Source organism: Hyaena hyaena, unplaced genomic scaffold (assembly GCF_003009895.1).
Source record: "Hyaena hyaena isolate Hyena2069 unplaced genomic scaffold, ASM300989v1 scaffold_156, whole genome shotgun sequence".
In the NCBI taxonomy this organism is placed as follows: domain Eukaryota; kingdom Metazoa; phylum Chordata; class Mammalia; order Carnivora; family Hyaenidae; genus Hyaena; species Hyaena hyaena.
Window position 1 is genome coordinate 2,906,693 of NW_024080788.1, and position 24,944 is coordinate 2,931,636.

The window sequence follows — 24,944 nt, forward strand, 5'->3', positions numbered from 1 at the left end:
GAAATTACTTGATGTTTAGTGCTAATTGTAGTAGCATTTTGTACAACTGTTCTGCAACATAAATCAAACCTCTCCCCTCACGTTTATACAGCTTTGGTTTGTCACCATCACCTATGTAAGCGAGTACCTATTTTTACTTTTTTAGGATAAAATTCTATTTCCTGTGGAAATTTTAATGAGAATGCATACTTTTTGATGTAACAAAAAAGATATTAATACAATTAAATTGAACATAAATATGTCTATATGCTTTAATATCCTTTTTAACATTACCTAAGTGGTAGGACTGGCAAAAAGGTTGTTCTTTAATTTTAACCCGAGATTGTAACAGCCCTGCCAGAGTGAAACTTCTTAAAAAACTCAAAGGTGGTAGGCGTGTTACAACTTTTTCCTAAATTTAAATAGTTGAAATATCAAGTTTCTGCTTTAACCAGAAGTTATAGTAAAAGTCCTAAATACCTATTGACTTTTAACTATTATTTGGACATTGTGTTTATGTGTACTAAACTACTACATTTGCACCTTCCTCATTTTAAAGATGGAGCAATTTAAACGCACATTGGAATCTTTTCATAAGACCCTAATTATGTTCCTTGCTTTTAAAACTACAAACTGTAGTATATACATTACTGGTTTATATGGAAAAGTTATTGACAAATAGTTTCCTACATAAACTCAGGTTTAAATAGCCTTGAACTCTGTTTTTTTTTTTTTTTTTTGCCTTGTACTTTTGTGTAAATAAAATCAGCCAACTGTTTTTTATTAATTTGTTTTAGCTTCTTTGTCATATACAGTCTGGTCCTCCTGGCTTTTTTCTGTCTTTTTTGTCATTTTTATTTGTATGGGTATTTTCTTTTACATTGTTTTTGTTTGTTTGCTTTCATTTATGGGTTCTTTGCCAAAAATTGTTGTTAATAAATAGTGACCTAGATGGTATTTTATATAATGAGACACTAAGTTTACCTTTTTGTCATATATATCACTCTGTAGATACCTCATTAATCTTTAAAAATAACTTTTAAGATTTCTCATAGATTATGTCAGAAAAATTATTACCCAACCTCAATTCCATAAAATATATGTAATATTTTCTAACATTTTAATCTTGTGTGTTGCATTTTCTTCTAAAGACAGATACATATATTTTATTTATGTTTATTTAAAATTTTAGGACCCAATATTCAGAATATGCACAGTAAAAGTTAGACCATTTCTAAAATCAGTCTCTAACACAGCAAAATATGTCAACCTTCTATTACTGACAAAAAAAAAAGAGAGAGAGAGAGAGAAATGTTTAAACATTCATTACAGGTTTAATTACAACTTCAGATGGGTTTTCGGACTCCATTCTGGCCATTCCACTGTAGCCTTTCAGGCCATTCTGCCTTGTGTTGTGTATTCAGCGGCTCCTATTAGACGTCTTCACGGTGACTGATTCTGCTGGGCTTGCTGACACCCGCTTCATGCATGGCCTGCTGTGCTGGGGGGAATATTTTTCCTGAGCTGCCTGGAACATTAAAGACATCTTGGCCATGTCAGTCTGTGTACAGTGTTGTGTGCGTGTGTGTGTGTTCATGTGAGCATGCATTCCTGAGCAAATCCGTTATTAAATAAATGATTATGTGGTGTAACTTTATATACATGTAAATTTTAAAATTTGAATGATGATGGATTTATAATTTATTGCCTGCGTGTATTTTTAATAATTTTAGTTCAGTTAACATTAGCAAGTTTCCTTTAGCTTTTATTGTCTGTGGTTATTGACACTAGGGGGCACTGCTTATCCTCAGTTGCATCTTTCTTCAGGAAATGAGTAAAAATACTCAGCTGATTTCTGTGCTTCTACTTTAATTAACAATTGAATTTAGAGAACTCTAGGCTATTTAATTCTTTGTTATTTTGGTTTTATTTCTAATGCCTATATGTAGTGCTAACAAAGGGGGTGGAGCTATTGGTTCTTACAAAGAAATACAGTATCCAGTGCCCCATACAGTAACTTTTTCCCCCATTGGAAATGTCATTCTTGGCAAAACTAGAAGGGCAAGTTTGCCCAGTGATGAGGTTTAGATCCCTTGCCAGCTGTGCTTCTAGCCAGCAAGTGTGATGAACAGCTTTAGAAATCAAGTGAGAGAAAGCATTCAAGAGTTAGTGTGATTCATTTGGATAAAGGTCAAGAGAAAGATAAGCAAAGCATAAGAATGAAGAGCACAAATAGCAATAATTTGTACCTTCTTGCTTATATAATTTCAGTGATCCTATTTGCAATTTTTAAGCATATAGCTGTTAAAAAGTGACCTGCAATTCTTCTACAGTATTTTAAAGAGTGTAATTAATCTTGTATTTTAGGTGATCACTTAAAACTGAGTAGAGAAAAGTAGATTCACTGCCACTCATAACTATATTTATAGATTAGAACTGTGGCTACTAGTTGATCATCCAGTGACAACTTAATTACCTCATCTTTTTCGATTCACGATTATCATTTGATCTTCTTCAAAATATGAAGGTTCTGTTTGGTTTATTTTAGAATCTTAATGTCTATTCTAAAGCTAAATACTCATGTTCCACACTAAGGAACTACCTGTAACTTTTAAAGACATTAATGACTTTGTTACATTTTTAAAATAAAACTCTCTCCTCTTGCCTTCCCTCACCCCACCCAAAGGTGGAAAACAATCATAGCCTATAGAATAAAGAAAACTATTTTCTCTTTTTTCCTAATTAATCAGAATCAGGAGAGAACTAGTAAAATTCCATATTCTTCTCTAGAGTTTCACCATACATCATGTATAAGAAAATATGCAATTAGATCATGCCATTTTTATTAGCTAAAGATATTGATTTTTTAACACAACTAATTAGAATAAAGTATTTCCACAGATCTTAAAGTTTTCATGACATACATTTTACATCCTGACCAAAAAGGGATAAAAATATAGCGAGTTATAATGAACCTTGGCTTGAACATCAATAAAATATCTGAGCATAAACACATGGGAAGTTTTAAATAAAATTTGTAAAATACCTTTGCTTCGTGGCACCCCATATTGGGTTCCACTAGATGGGTATTATAATGAGAAATTATTAAAGTTTATTCGAAGAGAACTGGGTATGTCCATCACTGTAGGTTGATCACTTTCTTTTCTAATTTTCCAAGTGATTTCTTGATGTTTATTGAACAATGTATACTTTTAAATATATTGAGTGACTAATTTGATAACGATTTCTGGGGGGGGGGGACCTTTCCAGGTTAATACACAGTTCATAGAGAAATATTATCTGCTATTTTTCATACAAGTATTTCAAATTATTTCCATATAACGCCATTAAGAGCATTGGCTAATTTAGCCTCATCTCTTCAGTAATAGATTTGTCACTTGCTAAAAATAGGTGCCACCTAATTAGGCCTTACCAGTTCGTAAACAAAACACCGATTAGTCAATATGGGGCAGCTTTTGTTATAGTCCCCATTTTATAATTTGAAATGTTATTTTCCTAGTACTCACCATCTACAAGCAATCAGATGCTAGCCCATTTATAATAGGTTTTTCTCCTCCTAGCAGGACATTGCTTTTGGCTATAAAAAGTTAATTTCAGATCCTGATATACTTGCATTAATTTTTGAGACAGTGGCTGGGTGTAGTACAGCAAAAAATAACACGAACATCACACTCCTGTGCTGTAGCTAATCGTTTATTACCTCAAGCCAGAGAAGCAGTGTTAATGTGAAGGCCACAGTATGTCTGTGGAAAAGATGGAGACTGACTGAAAGGTCTTAGAGATGGCCTCCTAAAGGTCTTGAAAGAGGGGAACAAGAAGAGAGAAAAATAATAACATTTTAATACTTATAGTGCTGGACATCTTTGAAATTTTTTATGATTAAAACAAATTATTATCTTGAAGAACAGACCCCGTCCTCTCTCCAAGCATCTTTGCTTCAGAATGGGAAAGCTCATTGTAATGTTATCTTTTCAGAGCCATAAGTGTTCTCCAAAAAACATATGACTGAGATGTTCATCAGCTGGGATGTTTGCTGTAATTCACCAATAAATTTGAATAATTTGACATAATTTCTGACAAAGATGAATGTTTCCACATTCATTTCCATAGTAAGGCAGTATCTACATGAAGAAACCAGTCTGACTGACTTTACCTGCCATATTGACCAGAAAAAGAACAAAACAACAGCCATTTATTCCACAGAATTAAAGCAGTTTATGTGTACAAACTACCTTGGTGGCCTGTCACCCCCAAAACTTGCATAAGAATATGTCTGTCACGTTGGAGCCCTTTGTATTACAGGGAAGCAAAGCTCTAGGACACGTCATCGAGGAACGAATGGCACATGTGCTTTTAGGTAGTAGAGAGTGGCACAGAATAAAGGAGAGGCATTATCATTTGTGGAATTTTGAATTATCACTGGGCCAATCCCATGTCTGTCATAACTAAGAGTTACATCTAAGTCATTTCATCTTTTTCTCATCTGTACAGAAAGGAACTGAGTTGGGTAATTTGTAATGTCTCTAACAACTCTCCGTTCTTCACATCAGTATTATAGGCAGAGTCACGTCAGCATTAATGTTTACTGGTTTAGTAAACTCTGATGCTGCTTGGAAATTAATTCTTTTATATAAAAGACTATAAGAGATATTGCGATGCATTCATGACTTATTAGAATGTATGTTTTAAGGCATTAGGGTCTAACTCACCTACTCCCACAGGCCATTAAAAAGTGGTGTCAATATCAAATTAGTGTCTAGAAACATTTAAATTGAGTATTGGAAAATTCACCAATGAGCTTATTATTTTTTTTCTATGTGAGAAGGAAAATGACTAATAGATCATAGTACGTGCTGGTGCTTGTGTGGGAAGAGACAGACTTAGGGAAGCTTTGCTTTTCCTGACAACTTAGTGACAGAAAGTAGTATGGTAGATTTCATCATGACACCCACAGTGAGGGATGGCAGGTTGGGTTCTTGTGAAAGAGGGTTAGGATCAGAACTATGGAAATTCAACATTTGTTCCTCATGCCTATGCATTGTCTTCTTTTGTGATCTGTCTGTGGCAGTATCTTTTTTTTCCCCTGTCTTGTTACACTCCTGATTATGATAACCTTCCCTACAAGGAGTCACTGTTTCTTTTTTGCCTAAGATTTCTTCTTTCAACTTCTCTTGAATGTCATTCACAGGCTTCCCTTCAGACACATTGATGTTTTGTAGATATTTGACCTCCATTCTTTCATACATATATGCCTAGAAGGACAGCGTATAAGCTATGTACCAATTGACCATTTCCCTTTTGCCTTATCTCTTCAATAAAGTTTTTCTAAAAGCACCTCTCTTGTTCCCCATTTCCACACCATGTCTGTCTCACTTAGAATCTCATCACGTAAAACCTATGTGTAGTTCTGTTTTGTATATTGTCTTTTATATTATTCACACTCGGGAAGATAGTGTAAGACTTTCAGTCGGCAGTGCTGTCAGTCTGTCGCTTTTTGTGCGCTACTCTAAAATTCCAAAAATGTAAATGAAGTAATTAACCTGATAGGAAACAGTGACATATAATTGAATTTCTAAATGAGTGAACTACTGACTCTTTTTTATATCTTTGCCATTTTATAGGATTTCATATTGGCTAAACTGGTTACTAGCAAAAGGTGTGATGTAACAAAAATTTTGCTTCCTGCTATAATAAATGCTGATGCTTATTAAACATCATATACTGTGCTGAGTGTATTTATTTTAGATTTCTTACAGTTTGAATTATTTCATACTCATGTAACTGAGGCAATATTTAATGATAATGGAATATAGACCCTAAATCACTGACTCAACTAGTGGAATCTCCCCCCAAAGAAGTGTTAATGAACAGACACGTGAAGGAAAATGGAATTTTAAAAAATAGCCTAGAGAATAATTCTCCTTTATTCACACATCAACCCTTCCTGAGTATAAATTTTTCACTGCCATCTTGCCTCAGAGCTGTCATCAGATGTCTAAATGATAGGTTTCAGGGTTCTCTTCTTCCTGTTAGTGATCTGAAGTGCTACTCCAGCGTTTTCCATTACAGTGGATGTTGATAGAGGACACTTAGTGTACAGTGACTGTTGTTTATAGTTCACTAGTATATGAACTCAGAAGTGCTCTTTTACTACATATAGTATTTGTATATGTGCTCTATCTGTGAGAGGTAGGTGTACCCATATACGTAAATAGCTACTTTCATTCCAACCCCATCTTTTCTTCCTCTTAATGTTTATATGGTTTGGTGCAGTAAATACGGCCTGAAAAAGTCCTATCTCAGATGAATCTATTTCTCTTTTTTATGGTGGTTTTTTTTTTTTTTTTTTGAGAGCGAGAGAGTGTGCACGAGCAGAGGAGGGCAGAGAGAGACAGAGGATACAAAGCAGGCTCTGCACTGTCAACACAGAGCCCAGTGTGGGGATGGAATTCACAATCTGTAAGATCATGACCTGAGTTGAAGTCAGACACTTAACCAACTGAGCCACCCAGGTGCCCCTCAGATGTATCTATTTCAAACCATTTATTCACACAGACTTACGTTATCGCTTCAGAAATGTGATATGTGCTTTCATAGGAGAAATTATTCCAACATGTAATCAGAATCTCCTTTTAACATCCTAACTTGAAGGATCATCCTATATTTGTTGGTCAGTAGAGAGTGCGTTTAAATAGCTCTTATAGATAGTTGAGTAAAAATTTCTTCCAGCAACAGTATTCACTTGAATGGTTAAGCAGCCACATAAGCTCCCAGGTAGAAGGGCCATCTGGAGATTCTTGTCCAAATTTTTTCAAACAGCGTAAGAAGTCTGTGACTTCTTGTTATAATGATGTCACTTTCCCCTTAAAACTGGATGTCAACCACTTCCCAATGTTTGATAACTATAATAACTCACAACTGATTAACACATCTGGTTCTAGGAACATTTACGTGGTCTTGCTTTCCTGTATCAATGGGTCAATGCCTAAACTAAAACCTAAAAGTTAACAGCCCCCTTCCAGTTTATGCCACACCATTTTGCATAAATCTGAGCCCTGCATTTGAAGAAATACAATCAAATGAAGATTACCCTCAATTTTTAGAGGCAAAAACTCAGAAACATCTCAGGACACAGAGCAACTAAGACCTGGGAAAGAATAAAAATCTTTAAATATCTTTATTCAATCCCCAATTTATATATCCCCAGTCTTTATTTACATCGTAAAGGAGGAGATTTGAAAAGCCAGCCCAACTACTTTTACTATGAAACCTCCCAGTTCACGCCCACCCTTCCTTTTCCCCTACCAACACCACCAGGCTTGAGTTTATCATGGCATACACTAAGTGAATATTGCATACTTTATTTGAAGTTTGGTGTTATTTTGCATTCAGATTTGAAATCACAAGTATACCGTGCTTTATCTGACACATACATTTCATTTGAAATCCAGGAAATCAAATCATTCCCAATGGATTTGTAAGATAATTTTTGATTTTTGTGATTTTGATGTCTTTATGCTTTTAGTAGTCAGTGTGTTTCCATATTTTGACTTTGTGTTTTTCCTTTATAATCTCTAGTTGGGGGGGGGGGTACAACAAAATTTGACAGGATAGATAATATGGAATTCGATTGTGAGAGACCTAAAATCCAAGAGAAATTTACTTGGTTTCATCGATATTAGTGAGTTAAATCATAATGCAATCTTGAGTACACAAATACTAAGTGCTAGGGAGATTAGAAGGATGGCTTAGACTTTAATGGACAGTAGGCTAATGCTTAATTTCAGTTATAGCCTGTGGTAGACTTTGTGATACACTGCCCAGTTGTTCCTTCAATAAAGGATTTGCTGCCCTAACTCTTAGGAGTGCTTTCAACATAGCTTTCAATTGTCCTTCAGGGATTGACTTGGCTCTGTGGGGACTCATATTCAAAGACAGAACAGTATGGGTGATTAAAGGCCAACCCATCTAGGCCCAGCTTGGAATAACTCCAAAGGGTCATTCTAGGTCCAGAGCTTCCATGGGGTTGTGTGAGATCATCATTGGACTTTCATCTCACCTTTACTTCTCTCTGCCCATCCCTGCTTTGCTTCACGTGCTACACCTTCCTCAGATGCTCATCATCAGAATACTCCTTTGTGAACATCCTACATGCCAAATTCCATTTTAGAGTCTGTTTCCTCAGGAACCCAACCTATGATATGGTCTATTTCTAAATACACCAAACCAGACATCACTCTAACTTATTAACCATCACTTTCCCCAATCTATTCCATTTCTGTAAATAGCACCTCTGTTCGCTTCACAAGTAGTTTCTGAGCACCTAGGATATGTCAGTCATTGTGCAGGGAATGGTGATGTGTTGCTGACCTGGCAAATATGGTCCTGCTGTCATAGAGCCTCCATTTCAGTGGGAAAGAAAGACCATGAACAAATCATTACCACTGTAACAAGTATTTCAAGAGAGAACATGGAAGGTATTATATACAGATAGCCAGGATGTAAAGACATGGGATTTGGAATTAAAAGATCTAGCAGTGCCGCTTAAAAACTATGTGAATATGGCCATGTCATGTTCTCTAAACATCAGTTTCCTCTACTAAAAAACAAGTAGATATGGGGTGCCCGGGTGGCTTAATCGGTTAAGGGTCCGACTTTCGCTTAGGTCATGATCTCGCGGTTAGTGGGTTTGAGCCCCGCGTCCGGCTCTGTGCTGACTGCCAGCTCAGAGCCTGGCGCCTGTTTCAGTCTGTGACTCCCTTTCTCTCTGACCCTCCCCTGCTCACGCTGTCTCTCTCTCTCTCTCCTAGAAATAAATAAAACATTTAAAAAAAAAAAAACAAGTACATAATCCTTCAGCTACCAATCTACTTAAACAGAAATTGTTCTATATATACACACACACACACACTCAGAATGTTAAATGGCTCTGCAGAACTTACCTGAACGTACCTTTCTTCCTAAATTGGTAGTTCTTCCCAAAGGTCAGAAATCATGTCTTCCTCAGTTTTGTAGTCATAGTCTGTTACCTAGAACAGCTGATGAATTACAGTATTGCTTTCCCTGTTTATGCCAACTAACAAAGTGTACAGTCCTTAAGATAAAGTAATCGATACTTGAATTTTTTACAAAAATATTTTCAAAGTTATAAAATAACTTCTAAAACTTTACTAAAACTTCAAACACACCAAATATCTATGTAGAAATTCAAAATAAAGATTTCTTTTTTCCAGATCTGGTGAGGTATAATTGATAACTGAAATTGTATATATTTAGGGTATACAACCTGATAACCTCGATATCTGTATACATTGTGAAATATTCACCATCGTCAAGTCAGTCAACATATCCATCACCTCACACCTGACTAAAGTAAAGGCTTTTAAGAAAAATTTGTTAAATAACATAATCTCCTATACTCTGGTTATCTATTATATATCTTTGTGGCAAGAAATCTTATCTCTTTACCTTCCTTTTTCCCAGACCAAAATAAAATGGTGTGCTTTTTAAAACAAGCGTCTTAACACTTTTCTCAGCCACATCTGTATTCCTTGCTTCTGTCTGACCTAATGAAATCTTTTCCCACAAGTTTTTAAACCATTCAATGATTGACAAATTCTATATGTATGAAATTATTTCTAGCATTTGCCAGTTGATAAAGGCTCATACCTTTATTTCTATATAATTTTTCAAGTTTATTTATTTAATATATTTATTTATTTTGAGAGAGAGAGAGAGAGAGAGAGAGAGCATGAGCAAGGGAAGGGCAGAGAGAGAGGGAGAGAGAGAATCCCAAGCAGACTCTTCACTGTCCGCACGGAATGTGACACAGGACTCGAACCTGTGAACTGCAAGATCGTGACCTGAGCCAAAACCAAGAGTCTGATGCTTAACCGACTGAGCCATAAGTGTTTTTAAACTGAATATTGTGAACATGCTTACTACTTATTTGTATCAGTAACATTTCTGGGTGTATTATACATTTATAAGGTTTTAATAAGTTTTCACATTTTTCCATCTAAGGCTATGAATTGTCACCAGTTAAACATCTCCTTTGCTAACCCTGCCCTAGTTTTTTGAACTGGCAATGTTTAGTTCTTACTTACATATATTTTGTAATGTATCTATTTGATATGTGTTCATTATAATTTTTAATGTTTTATAATATCTTGCCTAGTTATGATCAGTCATGACATTACATAATAAAACATTTTAAACAAATAAATCACTTAGATGAATCCTTACAGTGTTTTCTTAATACTGTGACCTCTTTTATTTTTTCCTTGACACTTTCTTGATTGATGAAGTTTTTCAAAGTGTTGCCTTTTTTCTCTCGTTATATATTTTTTGTAAAGTGCTAGTCTTTTTCCAGTTCCCAGCTTGTCAGTCACTTAATTTTTGTTTGTTTCTTTTCATTTCCTCTTAAATCTACTTTACATGTATGCTTTTTTTGTCGCCATAGGAGCCTGCACGTGGCAGCATAGTCTAGGCAGAAAAGGAAAAGGAAGTTATTACTGCTCTCTTCTGGCCGCCTACAATATTAAATCATAACTTGCTATTCCCTAACTGGTGGCTGGAGACTTATCTTCATAAATACATCTGACCCAAGAAGTTTCAGTTTACATACCCTATCCCTTGGGGTTCTTGCCTGTGGAGAGCCTTTTCCTTCCTGAAATTAGACAAAGGTTGGAAGAATTGTAGCTAGGGCTTCAAAGCACAGGAAAAGAGAATGTTGTCTTATCCCGTTGCTACAGTGGAGCTCCAGCTGGCCCTGTTTATCTACCCAGGGTGTGAAGCTGCAGGTCCATCTGTGAGGGGCTCAGCACAGCGCTAAGGGTTGCCCTTAAATTTTAAACTTGGGAACTTTTGGAAATATTTCTTGTAAGTTTTCCTACATAATTATTTTTATAGTGACAACTATATAGCTTTTGGGTCTATGCTTAAGTCGCTAAGCATTGAAACTTTGTAAGATTTACCTGTTTGCTAGAGTATAATTTAACTTCTGTTGTATATATAGTGACCAGATAATTTACCATCCAAACTAGGACACTTTTAGCAGTGAAAAGAGATATGACTGATAATTATGCCAGGTCAGTAGTTATGAACCAGGAATGTCCCGGCCTAATTAGAATATATAGTTATCCTATTTGTACCTGATTATTGTCTCCACAAACGTTTAAGCAAGCCCAAATCACTTTACATAATTAGGAGATGGAGGAGGGGATGTAGTACTTGTAGGACACATAACTGCTACCCAATTTGTGCAAATGTTGATGTCTCTGAAGAGTACATAGATAGCATATTTAAAAAGAAGAACATATTTGAGAAATTAAAAATGAATGTCAAGATAATGATGATAGCAGCTGACTATATTGATTGCTCACATGCTTTGTCTCACTTATCTTTTGGCGATCCTATGAGGTAACTACTACTATCATTCCCATCTTTGTATTCTCATAATGATAAACCAGAAATTAAAATTTAAGGCCATGGAATTCCAAAGCTCATGCATGCTTGTAACTACAACCCTATGCTGCCTTCTTTCCGACATACTTTATATTTCTGTGATTGTCTGTTTTTTTTTTTTTTTTTTAATGTAGTCAGCTATACTTCCTCTGTGTAGGAAACAAAGTGGTACAGGGACTCTGTGCCAGCTTGGCACTGCTGCGCCGCGGCTCCACGCTTTGTTGCTGGCCCGAGTAATTCTGAAAAGGCTCACTGATGGCAGGAAGCTAGAGCTGCCACAGTATGGCTTCAGCAATTCTGTTGTAATTTTTAAGTGCATGGTGCTATTACAGGTCCACTATTCTGATTACAAGATCTTAAACAAACACAGTAATCACCTCTTTCTATTTCTCAGTCAGGTAGTTTTAGAATTCCTGAACCACATTCTCTAAAGCAAAATCAGCCTTTCGTAAGTTTCTTCTTCTTCATGGACCTATGTGTTTTTTAAAAAAAGAAACAGTATTTGTCATTAAATGTATTCTAGGGTAAGCTTCCATTACCTTTTACACTGAGTAAGGAGAATGTACTAGTTTCCAAATATGGAGTAGTTTCCCTTGTGTGTTTCTATGGTATCATCTCTTGTAATTGTGTACTGTATGCCACGTCCTCTGCTAGTCACTTTATATTCAGTTCATTCCGTAACACAATAACTCTGTGAGTTAGATGTATTTATCGTCTCCCTCTTACCTGTGATGAAACTGAGACCCAGAAAAAGTTGTAATAATTCACTCAAGGTATCATTACTAGAAGTGGCAGAACAGGGATTTGGAACCAAGGGATCTGATTCCTAAGTCCTTGAATCTAACCACTGCATCCCTTATAAAGACTGCTTACTTGAAAGTTTCTACTTTCCAAAAAAAAAAAGGTGGGGGGGAGGAGGAAAAAAAGAAGTGAATGCAGATTAGAAATGCGAACTGTGAGTAGCATGTGAGAGCTGAATGTCACACTTGTCTAGATTTCCTGCTGGGCAGTTTAGTCTTCACGTTTGATCTACTGAAGTGTGTGTGTTTCACTGTAATCACTAGAGGTACTTCAAGGGCCTTGGGTGACAGGACCAAGGTTTTATTATTGTGGCAAAAGTGATATTTGTTCTGTGAATAGCACACTATTGGGATTGACATGTACAAAAGAATCTTCAGGAAGACATTAACAGAAAAGACTCTGCCAAACCCACTGTCGGCCGATTAGTCATCTTGGCCCAACATACATTTCCAACCCAGTGGGCCTGGTAGCACACAGGGCAGGGTGCCATGAGCCAGAGGATGTACAGGCACAAATGTAAAGTGATGGGAGAGGTTTGTGGTAAAGGGTCATGGTTTTATCAAACTACATAAAAACTACACTCAAGTAGAAGCACTGAGTGTAATTATAATCTGCATAACAAAAATGTTAAAAGGTACCACATTTTCATACTTTTCAAACCTTTGAAACAAGTTAATCTTCAATCTTAACTCCAGAAGCTTGAGAGAGAGCTCATATGTATGTATGTATGTATGTATGTATGTATGTGTATAAATATATGTGTGTGTGTGTATTTTTTAAGAACCTCAAACCTCAACTGTGCTATTAACCAGAGTGATGATTCATTCATGCTCATGCAGTAGTAATGATCCTCAGATTTATGAACGTGCAGTACTATCAGATCCTAATCTGATGGAAACATGCATTATTTGATTTTCTTTCAGAATATTCTTTCCTGTACAAGCGATTCACATGCTGTAACCCTCACAGTGCATATGTGTAACACATGTCAGAATTTTAAAGGAAATGACTTTTGCTGATGAAAGACATTAAGACATTTCCCCAAAAAACATGTTTAAAACATATTATATATGCTAATATAGATATGGGCCTGTACGCACATATCACGTCCCTACCCACAACCCATACCGCCTTCTTTCTGAAACTCCCCTTGGACTTTAAAATCGAAGGCAGTTTATTCTGAGTGGGCTGCTGGGCCACAAATAGGGGAAAATGAAATAATGCACTTATTTTAGATTAGGGTGAAGACAAGCCCAGTGCAGGGTTCACTTCTTTATGTTGAAAGAACTGGACCTCGTATTGGGTTGTATTCATAATTTCCAAAACCCAAGACCCTCAACTAGAGATAGGAAACTACTTCCAAAGACTCATGGCAGAGTGTCCCTCTAACATCAACATCTCCCTGCCTTCAAAAGCCTGTCTAAGCTAAGACAAGTGGACAGCAACTTTTTAATTTAATTTGGTGGAAGTGAAAAAGTCTTTGTGTTTTCCTTTTCTAAAATTAGCTCATGATAGACTTGTGGGAGATATGAAATAGGTACAAAAAGGGAGTAAAGAAGCTTTTAGAGGGACATGAGTATTTGGATTTGGCCAGGAACCTGTGAAGATATTAGGCAGGTGCTTCATGTGAGGGCCTTGCAGAAAGCTTGGTGAGGTGAGGTAGGTGGACAGAAAAGGCCTGTGTGATTTCAGGCAAGAGATGTTAGCAGGAAGGGCCACAACGTACATGGAGGAGAGTAAAACTGGGTGCTGCTGACTCTGACCCTCCCACACCATCCCCTGGTCCTCTGATCTTCATCTCACCAAATATTCTTAGGGTCTGATAGGCTCTCTTTTCTTGTTACAGTTACTTACTGTTTAAAATCTTGCTCTGGAAAAAAAAAATACAAACTCCAAAAATTTTAGTAGTAAGGTAAATGTGCATACAGATGGTATATATGTTTTTAATCTGTTCAAAGTACTTCGTATTTATTGGATTAGTTAAGCTTTTGTCAGACTAGGAACATGCAATATGGGAAAGGAAAGAACAGATTAATTGTGTAGAAGCTGAGAGGACCAGGAAGAGATAAATAGAATTAAGAAAGTGAAACAAGGGGAGCCTGTGTGGCTCAGTCTTGATTTCGGCTCAAGTCATGATCTCACAGTTCATGGGTTTGAGTCCTACATCAGGCTATACACTAAGAGTGTGGAGGCTCCTTGGGATTCTCTCTATACACCCCTCTCCAATCTCTCTCTCCCTCTCCCTCTCTCTCTCTCTCTCTCTCTCCCTCTCCCTCTCCCTCTCATTCTCTCCTTCACTCTCAAAAATAAATAAATGTTTAAAAGGGGAGAGGGGACAAAAATATCAGGTGACAGCATCAAATATTTTGTATTCTCAAATCATCAATATGTTTTATAGAAATATTTAATAGTTAATTTCCCTCTTATCGTAGACATCATTTTCTTTTAGAACTGTAACAATAATTTTTAAATGCTGTTAATAGTCTGGTTTTGCACATGACTGATTTCTATGTTGGCATCATTTTTAGAACTTCAATATCCCTTACTGATCAGGATTTGAATTTCTTTAAACATTTTTTAAATGTTCAAGTCAGTGAAATACTATGTTACTGAAATATTATAAAGAAAAAAAGATTAATCAGATGAGTTCATTTATGTAAGAGCATTATGATATATTACTGAGAAATAGACCCCATATGACATTCATGAAAGAACACAGGACTTAAAGGCATGGGCAATGCAGAGTTGTGTCATTTTGTGTCTGTGTGGCCTTTAACCAATTTCTCAGTCTCAACCAGTTTCCTCCTCCACAGATGGAAAAAATAACACAAGTTTTGTATACATTTCAACATTTAGAATAAAATAAGAATGATTATTCATTCTGAAATTTATAAAGTGCTACTCAGATATAAATAAATATTGTACACACAAATAAAAGCAAATAATCTGCTAATTATAATTTTATCATATATATAACCTCTTAAGCCATGAAGCTTTGAGATGTTGATGTCTAGGACATCAAATTTTTTTATCACTTTTATTCAACTATTTTTTCAACTATTTTATTCAACTATTGATACCATACTAAAGACATTATAACAAAAAATGGAAAGCCATCCTCTATTTTTGAAAAACTGGTATAGCTGTGATCTTGATCTTAATTGTTTGAAGAGTTCATTTAGCAGGTACTTCAGAGTTTGTCCAAGAATACATGGAGACATTGAAATCACTGGGTCTTATTAATTTAGAGATTAAAATCCCTTTAAGAATCGAATGAAAGCTTAGAACCCTCTTCCAGAAAAATACTCCTATCCTATACAGACAGAATTTTGCAAGGAATTTCAAAGGAGTTCATATCCATGGATCCTAATAAAAACCACCTCTTCACCTTAGACTGACATGTAGTAAGACTTGAGTGATATGGCTTCCTCCTTGTCAGAGTTCTGTGTTTTCTAGATTATCCTAGTCTGTTGTTTTCTTGCACAGTTGCACCTCCACCCATTCTATATTCTGTCTAGGGGCTACCAAACAATCTTGATTCCTATGTTCGCCCTACCCCATGATTGCTGTTCTCCAGCATTCTTCATCAGCACTCACTCCCAGTGGAGGAAGTAAGAGAGGGAAGGGCTATGAACCAAGCTAACAAATGCAAGAAGTCAGAGGCTTTGAACAGAAATGGCAGTTGCAAGTAGTTTGCAGTGAGGCCAGAATAGAGGTAAATAGTCTGAAGAACTAAACTATTTTCACCAATTTACAGTTCTACGACTCCTTTTAAACAGTCGAATACTTGAAATTCTTTGAACTGGTTTCATTTGTAGCCCGCTCTTCATTGAGATCCTCTAGAATTTGACCATTCTTCACCTCTAGTAATACAATGTGAAAGTGATTTTTATACTGTAAAGGACTAGAACAGTATAAGGAATATCATGCTGGATTCTGTGAAGACAAGTTACACAGCATCACATCTATTGTGTGAAATGTCAGCCAGATGGAAAAAACAGACCAAAGGTTTTTTTCTCTGATAGTCCATCTAACAACTGTATATTTTTCCAAGTTTGTAGAATTTTAATTACCACATTTTCTGCTTTTGCACTAAATCCTGAGCCTCTTTGACTCTTAATTTTATATCATTTCACAAATGGCTCTCAATATTCTGTGTCTTCAAATAACGCCACCTTACATAAGTCAGCACATGTTCACAACAACCACAACAAAATCCAGGGCAAATATTTTAAAATGCAGACATATTCTTAGAATACCAGGAGAGCATGCTCTTGTTTTGTAACTTTAGCAACAATCGCTCTAGATCTCTAAAAGTGTTAACTGTTTAGAAAATGAGAGTGAGGACATGCAAGTTCTTCATGAGCCAGGTGGATTCACTGTTGTGGAATTTTGGGTTCTATCATCTGATGTCAGTTTAAATTTTTATATTCTAGTGCCAACATGATCCATGACAATCTATTCTTTAAGGTAGTTTTATTTTTTTATTTTTTTTTTAATTTGAGTGTCATTGATACACATTACATTCGTTTCAGGTGTACAACTTAGCCGTTTGACAAGTTTATACATTATGTTGTGCTCACCGCAAGTATAGCTACCGCCTATCCCAGTACATCACTATTATAATATCATTGTGCTCTGTATGCTGTGCTTTTTATTCCCATGCCTTACCCATTCCATAACTGGAGGCCTTCTGCTCCCTCTCCCCTTCACCCATTTTGCCCAAGCCCTCCCCCTCCTCCCGTCCCTTTATTCCCTATATTTATAGTTCTGATTTTGCTTGTTGTTTGTTTATTCATTTTCTTAGATCCTATTTATGAGGGGAACCATACAGTATTTGTCTTTCTCAGTCTAACTTATTTCACTTAGCATTAATACCTCCAGGTCCATCCATATTTTCTCAAATGGCACAATCTCATCCTTTTGTATGGATGACAATCTATTTTTAAAATAAAATCTAGGAGAAGGTAGCAAACTACTTAATAATGAATGAGAAGTATTGAATTAGAGTATTATTTTATGCTTTTAAAAATATTATTGATATTGCAAGGTGAATTTTTGCAGCTTTATTATGATGTTGATAAGCAACATTGATTTTAAGATTTCCACATTATATAAGCAGTAAACAAAAGGCCCAGAGATTTAAGGTGTGGAAATTCTGCTGAAGCAGCATTAACAGTGAGTTAGATTCCCATTAGGTAGTGTTCAGTGAGAGGGGATGTGCATATGCAGGGTTTGAAGACATTTAAAACAGTGTGAGACATTTTCCATTCAGAATGCCAACAGGTATAATTTGGTATCCGTAGCCTGGCTTTTCAGCGTTCACTGTATACGCTTTCATCGCCACTCAGAATTCTCACTTTTTTAAAATGTAGATATATACTTTTGAGAGGCAATTCATAGAAGTTAATAGCAAATGATCAAGAAATTGCTCTTCTATAGAGGGAGAAAATACACTGGATGCAAAGAAACAGTGAGGGCATGGCTATGAAATTTAGGACTACTTACTGATTTTAAATGTAATTTTTTATTAAGCTTTCCTATGCTTGTGACAAATCAGAGTCCCTGGTCTTGGTAGATTAGAACCTTTCATGATTCTTTCAATGTGGAGCTATTATTTTTCACTTTTTTTTATCTTGCAGACCATTGATGAATTCTTCAGTTTCTTTAGCCGAGTGGCTCTTTTTTTTAAATTTCAGAACCATTTAATTTTATAGAAATAGCATTCTAAAGAAAGAAGTTACAAGTGTAATACTGTAGCTTGTTGACATGAAGAAAAACATTAGAAAGCAAAATGATATTGATAGGCTTTGAAGAGAAAGATCTTTGTGGGCATCTAAAACACCAAGGAATGATAAGACCGTGTTGAAGAGCAGGCTAGTTAAACTAGAGAAGGCAAAGCAAGACATCTTTCATTACTGACATAGCATCTACTGAAAATAAGTAGAAGTTAGTCCTAAGTAGCTAACAGTGAGCCCCGGGTGCTAACTTCCCTGAAGCACGGAAATGGGAAGTGGTGGAAGAAAGTGGTAAAAGAAATCCTCAGGGATTCCTCCTTTTTCCCCCTGTGATCCCTTTAATCCTTGAATTGTCAAACCACATGGAAAATAATAGAGCTGCGTAGTTCTAAGACTTAAGTAGTATTATCTTTTTAAAAGAAAATATTAGGTCTTTTCACATCTCTGGACAAGAACAGGGCACGCGTTCAGTATAAAAAAGAGTAACTTTGTACAAGAGATGCCTGTTACTTTTTCAGTTTTAATATATTATTATCTATGACTAAGCAGGCTGCACCCAGGAGGGAAAAAATTATATCCAATATTTTATTTTCCTTTTTTTAAAACAGATGATTCAACGAGAAGCAGATGTAAAAAGTAAGGTAACTGCTGTGGCGTTGACAGACTCTGTTCACAATGTGTGGCATCAAGAAGCAGGCAAAACGATTCGAGAATGGATGAGAGAGGTGAGACGAGATTTTTTTTCAACGCTGAGATGAATGAGTGTGAGCCTTTATATCTTGAGCCCCCACCAGTTTATATCACCTCACGCCCCCAAACTCCGTTTCTAGAGGCAGAACATTTAGAGAGAATAAAAAAAGTAGACATGCTTGAAATAATAATAGAAAATCCTTCTGAAGAACAAATGTGTTTCTGAAAGCCCTTCTCCCTTTTTTTTGGCTTTCTATAGCATGTTATGTATGCATACCGTATACGGTAGGAACTTGGGCTGAAGAAGGTCATGATCTGTTAGGAGGTTATTGTTCTCTGATTTTCTAATTCTTCCACCAGCTATTTAGCATTGGTGCTGCTCAGTTACAGGAAAGCAGCTTAATATACGTTGAGTCTCACCCTTTTCTTAAAAGGTGGTCAGTATGTGCCAGTTTTAAATGGATTGGCTCACTGCTTCCAGTAGGGGGAGAAGTAAAAAGCTGATAGTTTTTTGCCAGATGGACCTTTCGGCCTGGAGAAACCCAAGGGCTGGTCGTGGTCCAGGCTCAGGCTAAGGAAACTTCTTTTCAACATTCCTGAGGGCTAGTGAGCTTGAAAACTATCATTACTCATTGAACATGCTCCCCCCCCCACCCCCGCTTTGTTTTTATCTTTCAACCCATCATTTATTTTGGTTATAGATGTACAGTTGAAACTTCTTTTTTATTTATACTCATCTTTCTGATATTATAAGCAATTGACATCATCCACACTAGACTGTATCAATTGTCTGTTCAAATCATATATTTCTTTAAATGAGAACTAGTTGACCTTCCTGATTTTCTCCCACTTGTTCTTAACAGAATACCCAGACATTTATTCAGCTGACCTCCCACCACAGGTATGGTGGGTAATTTCTACCAGCCCTTATGGTACACTGTAAGGACCAGAGAATTAATGTTTGTAAAAATTTTGAATAAATAGAAGGCCTAAGCTGTATAATTCCAAGTGGTATAATCATAATATTACCAGTGTGTTTTCACTGTTGTTATTATTTCCATTAGAAAAAGTACCTTCATCATACAGAAGTCAGAAATATTTTTACTCCATTCCTTATAATGTTATAAATATATAAAGGTGTGCTTTTAATCTGTTCTAATATTCAGATGTCTTCTACCCACATTGCTTTTCATATTTCTCCTCTCACAATTTATCTACATCCTTATTTGTCTTTTTCAAGGTCCTAATTTTTTTGAGAGAAATTTTGTGTATTTCATGCCTGTACTTTTTTTTCTGTCCAAGTGGATATGAAAACAGCTCCCAGCATTATTTAAGTAGTAAGATTAATAAGTGTACCTTTTTCCCCACATACAACCAATATGGAACTTAGTTTGTCCCAAACTAGAAACATCCCTGTTCATTATTTCTTAATTGGGACTTCTTCATATCTCATTCCAGGTAACAAACATAACAACATTAAGTTGTTATTCAAATGCCATTTAGTTAACGGTACAATGTAATAATAGTTTCAGGTGTACAATGTAGTGATTTAACACTTTCATGCAACACTCAATTCTCATCACAAGTGCTCTTCTTAATCCCCATCACCTATTTCACCCATCCCCCCACCTACCTGCCCTCTGGTAACCATCAGTTGGTTCTGTATAGTAGATTTATTTCTTCAACTGTTTGTACCTAAGACTGGATTAAGTACTGCCTTCAAACATCAGAATATATTAATCTGTGTCTTTTTTCATCTGCCTGAAATAGGCAATAGTTGAATTCATCTTAATTTAATCAAAGCCGGCATTCATTTCTTTGCAAGCATAGGTTTTATAAAAATTGTTAATTTTATAAATAACCTATTCCTGAATAGTTCTTTTAATCCTGTCAGTTTTGCCATAAGCATGAAACTGCATGAAGAGTTTTTATACCATGAGTTTTGACATGCCAAAATTCAGACCCCAACTCAGCCACTTACCTAAGTGTGTAATCTTGGCTAAGTTATTTAATCTCTTTGAGATTCAGTTTTTTCATCTATGAAATATGATACCTGCCTTGCAAATACAGTTGGAAAATAGCATACGTAAAAAAAATGGACATTGGCATTTTAAAGAAGTTCAATAAATCATAGTTCTTACTATTGTTACCTTCTTGCCCCCCAGTAATATAAAATACATGAGTCGTATTCTTTTGTGAGTGATTTGCATATTCAAAATATCTTACCAAAGGGTAATAATTAGAGCAAGGAGTTAGAAGAACTGGGTTTTGATAATGATACTGGCTTAGTCACTCATCAGGCAAATCACTAACTGAAATCTGACATGTACCACCTACTCTACCGAGTCTTATTTTGTCTTGGGAAAGCCACCTCATCATTCCAGGCCTGTTTCAGAGACAGTAATTCCTATCCCATCTACTTTGTGAACTATTAGGAGAATCAAAGGTAACAACCAAGGAGAAAATCCCTTGAAAAGTAAATGGCACTACATAGAAATAAAATACAATGTATTGTTCTAGAAAACACTATAATATCCCAGAGATAAAAATTATTAGATCACTGTTGTGGAGCTTTGAAATTATCCCTGCTCAGAGCACCTCTCCAAGACAAGAATAAAAAAGGAGACTGTGGAAGCCTTTGCCAGATGTCCCTATAGGAACCCGCCTAACTGTGTGACCCTCCTCATGGAGAATTCAGTATGGTTTGGCAAAATAAGAATCTGGTGTTTACCATCACTCAGGATAAAACTCCATCCCTTTCCCTTTCTCTTTTTTTAGTCTGTCCACTCTGTAAGACTCCTTGAAATAATGAAGAACAAACTAGCCCGGGTTCAGTGAATTAGAAAAGAGCTGTTGTCTTGAGCACAGGAGTTGGGAGAAGGGTGTGGTAGGGTAACTTCTGTGTCCCTCAACACCCCACTTCCTACCGCCCCCTACCCTGGCTTCAATTGCAAACAGCTCAAAATCTAAGATATTTTGCAAATATGCCTCCCAAGAAAAACAACTAAACTGGAATGTTGTCCATAAAAATAGTAGTCGTAGATGGTGGTAGATGAAGCCTCATTGCTTTTGGCCTCCTAATGATTAACTCATTATTTCACCAAACACCACTTTAAAAAACATTGGAAGTCTCTCCGGGTACAAATTGCCTGGTCATCCTGCTTATACTACAAATTGATAAAAACTTCTTTTTGTTTTGTAAGCATATTTAAATTAATACAATAAAGATACTGATTTTAACTATTCACCTACTATAAAAAACTGATTTACTTTGTTTTTTATTTTAGCAGTTAGCACATAGAACGAAGCTTAAGCACTATATTCTTGTATTACTTATATAATTTTAAAATAACAATTTCTTTTAAAGAAGGAAGGCCAGAGAGAGCTACTTTTGACAGTCACCCTCAATGAAAACTGTTCCCAACCAAAAGACCAAGCATAGGCACTTAACCATGACTCATGAGGAGAGGTGAATAGTAGCCTGAGACAGCTCCTGAAAGACACTCCATACCTCAAGTTCCAGTACTGTAAAGTGGGTGAGGATAGACCTGCAGGATATTATGCTAGGTGGAAGAAAAAAACAGATACAGAGTGAAATATACTATATAATCACACTTGCATGTGGGATCTAAAAAGGTTGATTACATAGAAACAGAAGCGAAGAATGGTTACCAGTGGCAGGGAGGTGGGGTAAATAGGGAGATGCTGGTCAGAGGGTACAAAGTTGCATTTATAAAGGATGCATAAGTCTAGAAACTCAATGTACAGCATGATGACTGCATTCAGTACTGTACTGAATACTAGAAATTTGCCAAGAGAATAGATTTCAAGTTCTCTCACACAACACACACACACACACACACACACACACACACACAAATGGTAACTATGTGAGGAAATATGTTAATTAGCCCGACTTTAGTAACCATTCCACAATGTATATGTGTTAAGGATCAACACTGTTATGGTTCTACATATCTGTCATGAACCCTTACCCAGCACCATCAGATCTGAGTGGCAGTCCTTGGAAAGGCAACCTGCTGAATCATAGTTATTCTTGTCTGAGGGCACAGCACCTTCCATTTTAAAGCTCTACCTCTAAGCCATTGGTGGATCTCAGACAAAAGAAATAAAAATGAGTAAGAACCTAAATTCAACCAGGACACCAAATGTATCTCCAGATACCTAATACATATTTTTCTCTTTAAATAAAGTAGACTAAGTTCTAACTTTCTTATTAAAAATTTTAATTCATTTCATATCTACATGAAAATATTGTCAACCCTTAGTCTAGATGTTAAAGAGAGCCTCTCAGCGCTATGGCCTACATTCGCTTCTAGTCTATAGTAATCATTCCCAACATTTCCAATTTCACAAAGATAATTTACAACCACAAAAAAACTGTAAGTTCCTAATTTCAGAGTAAAAGACCTTTAAATTGAGAATATTTAACTCTAAGAAATACTCTCTACATTGCCATTTTTTTCCCCTCAAACTCAGAGAAACTTTAGTTACATGGTGCATCCCAAACTCTTGGCTCTGGCCACAGGCTTCTTTCTCTGTTTGCTGGTTGGGACGAGGCAGGGCTACATCCAAGGCACAAACATGTTTCACTTGCTATCTTTAGTACAGCATGCCTTGCTGTCTGCTCAGGGATCCTGAGAATAGGATCTCCAGGGGCTTGGAACACACTCTAGCATATTCTGAATTTAGGGAGGGCTTTCCTAGTCGGCTGCCTCTGTTGCCATCGACACTATACAAGTGTCCATCTCAGCTGAAGAACTGGGATGGGGGTAGTGTGAGCCATTGAGAAGAGGGATAGAATAAGCATTAGGAAAACAATGAAAGAGATTTGGTTTGTAACTCTAGTTTTTAAACTGTAGAATTACATTTCAGAATAGGAAGTTAGGGAAAAAAAAGAATAGGAAGTTGGATTTGATATGCTAGAATTTCAAACAGATTGAATTCATGTGAATTCATGTGTAATGGCTGTATGTCTCATATTTCTTTGAGAAATTCATGTATTTCCCAGTACATTTACATTAATACTAATTATTATTATCATTTTAATTGTTTATTTTGTTATACTCTGTCACATGGCAAACGTATTTTTAGCTCATTTTGCCCTTTTCTACGTATTTTTCCTGGTGGGATAAAAATGTTACATGAGCGTACACACACGTGTCTGTGTACACTCATCAAACTGCTTTTAAGGCTTTACAGTCCTTCACAGGTACTTTGGCATTCCAGAGAAATTTGGACATACTCACTTTATAGGGTGTTTATTTTCTATCCTATTTTTATGAGAGATCAAAAACCAAATATGTGCCTAGATAAAAATTGAAATTTCAGAATCATAAATGTTAACCTGTCTTTTGTTTTAAATGTTTGAGTTAAAGGTGACCTGGATAAAATTCCTTTTATTCACCTTTTTAAAGTTAGTGATAACGAGTTAGAAAATGATTAATTGCTTGCATATTGTAATGTACCATCATTTTCATTAATACTAGAAATATCCTATAAGACATAGTTTTGCATATGTGAAGTGTAGGTGAGCAGTATTAAGACTGACATATCACCTGGGTAATAGCTGACTTTCATCAGATTTGGAGGTACTATGAGGATGAATAATAATTAAAATATATATCTAATCGCTGCCTGTCTGTCGGTAGTGCTAATTGCTGTCATTGAAAAGACTGAATTGTTTTAAAAAAAGTGAGAAAAAAGGAAAGTCATTCTTCATTGAAGCTATCTCCCTGTATCACTGGGAGCCTATTTTTAGTACCTATAGAAGTCATGATTTTTGAATTTATTAGGGGCTGTGATGAATGATAAAACAAATCATCCATTTACATATCTTGACACTGCTTTGGAGAATACTTATTTCTTACAAGCAAGTGTCACATTGTATATAAAAGCTGGCTAATTGTGTGCTAATCTTCTGCATTATCTAGAACTCTGTGATGTGGTTTTCTATCAATAGTAATATTAATTTTACTTATTTCAGATGTATGAAATATCTTCTAAAACCCCATTTCTTTTATAATTTCTGCTTTCTCACATTGTATAATTTTGCATTCAGCTGCTAATTAAGATTAGGAGTGCAAGTTATAGAATACATATTCATTTTAAACCATCAAGCTAAAATACTAATATTTTATCCATTTTAAATATAAAAAGGGAGAAGGCATTTAAGAACATTACTAGATGTTGTGTTTGTTTTCATGTTTTTTTTTTCACACAGTTCAA

At 35.9% G+C, this 24,944-nt stretch overlaps 1 protein-coding gene across 10 annotated transcripts in view; it reads left to right on the forward strand.

Moving 5' to 3' along the window:
* Nucleotides 1-24,944, forward strand: part of FAM172A (family with sequence similarity 172 member A) — a 429,946-nt gene that overhangs the window by 264,004 nt on the left and 140,998 nt on the right. For all 10 annotated transcript variants that reach the window (XM_039239378.1, XM_039239368.1, XM_039239377.1 and 7 more), the window contains one exon: nucleotides 18,614-18,730. In XM_039239378.1, coding sequence (XP_039095309.1) covers nucleotides 18,614-18,730 — 117 coding nt within the window. The remainder of the gene's footprint in view (nucleotides 1-18,613; nucleotides 18,731-24,944) is intronic.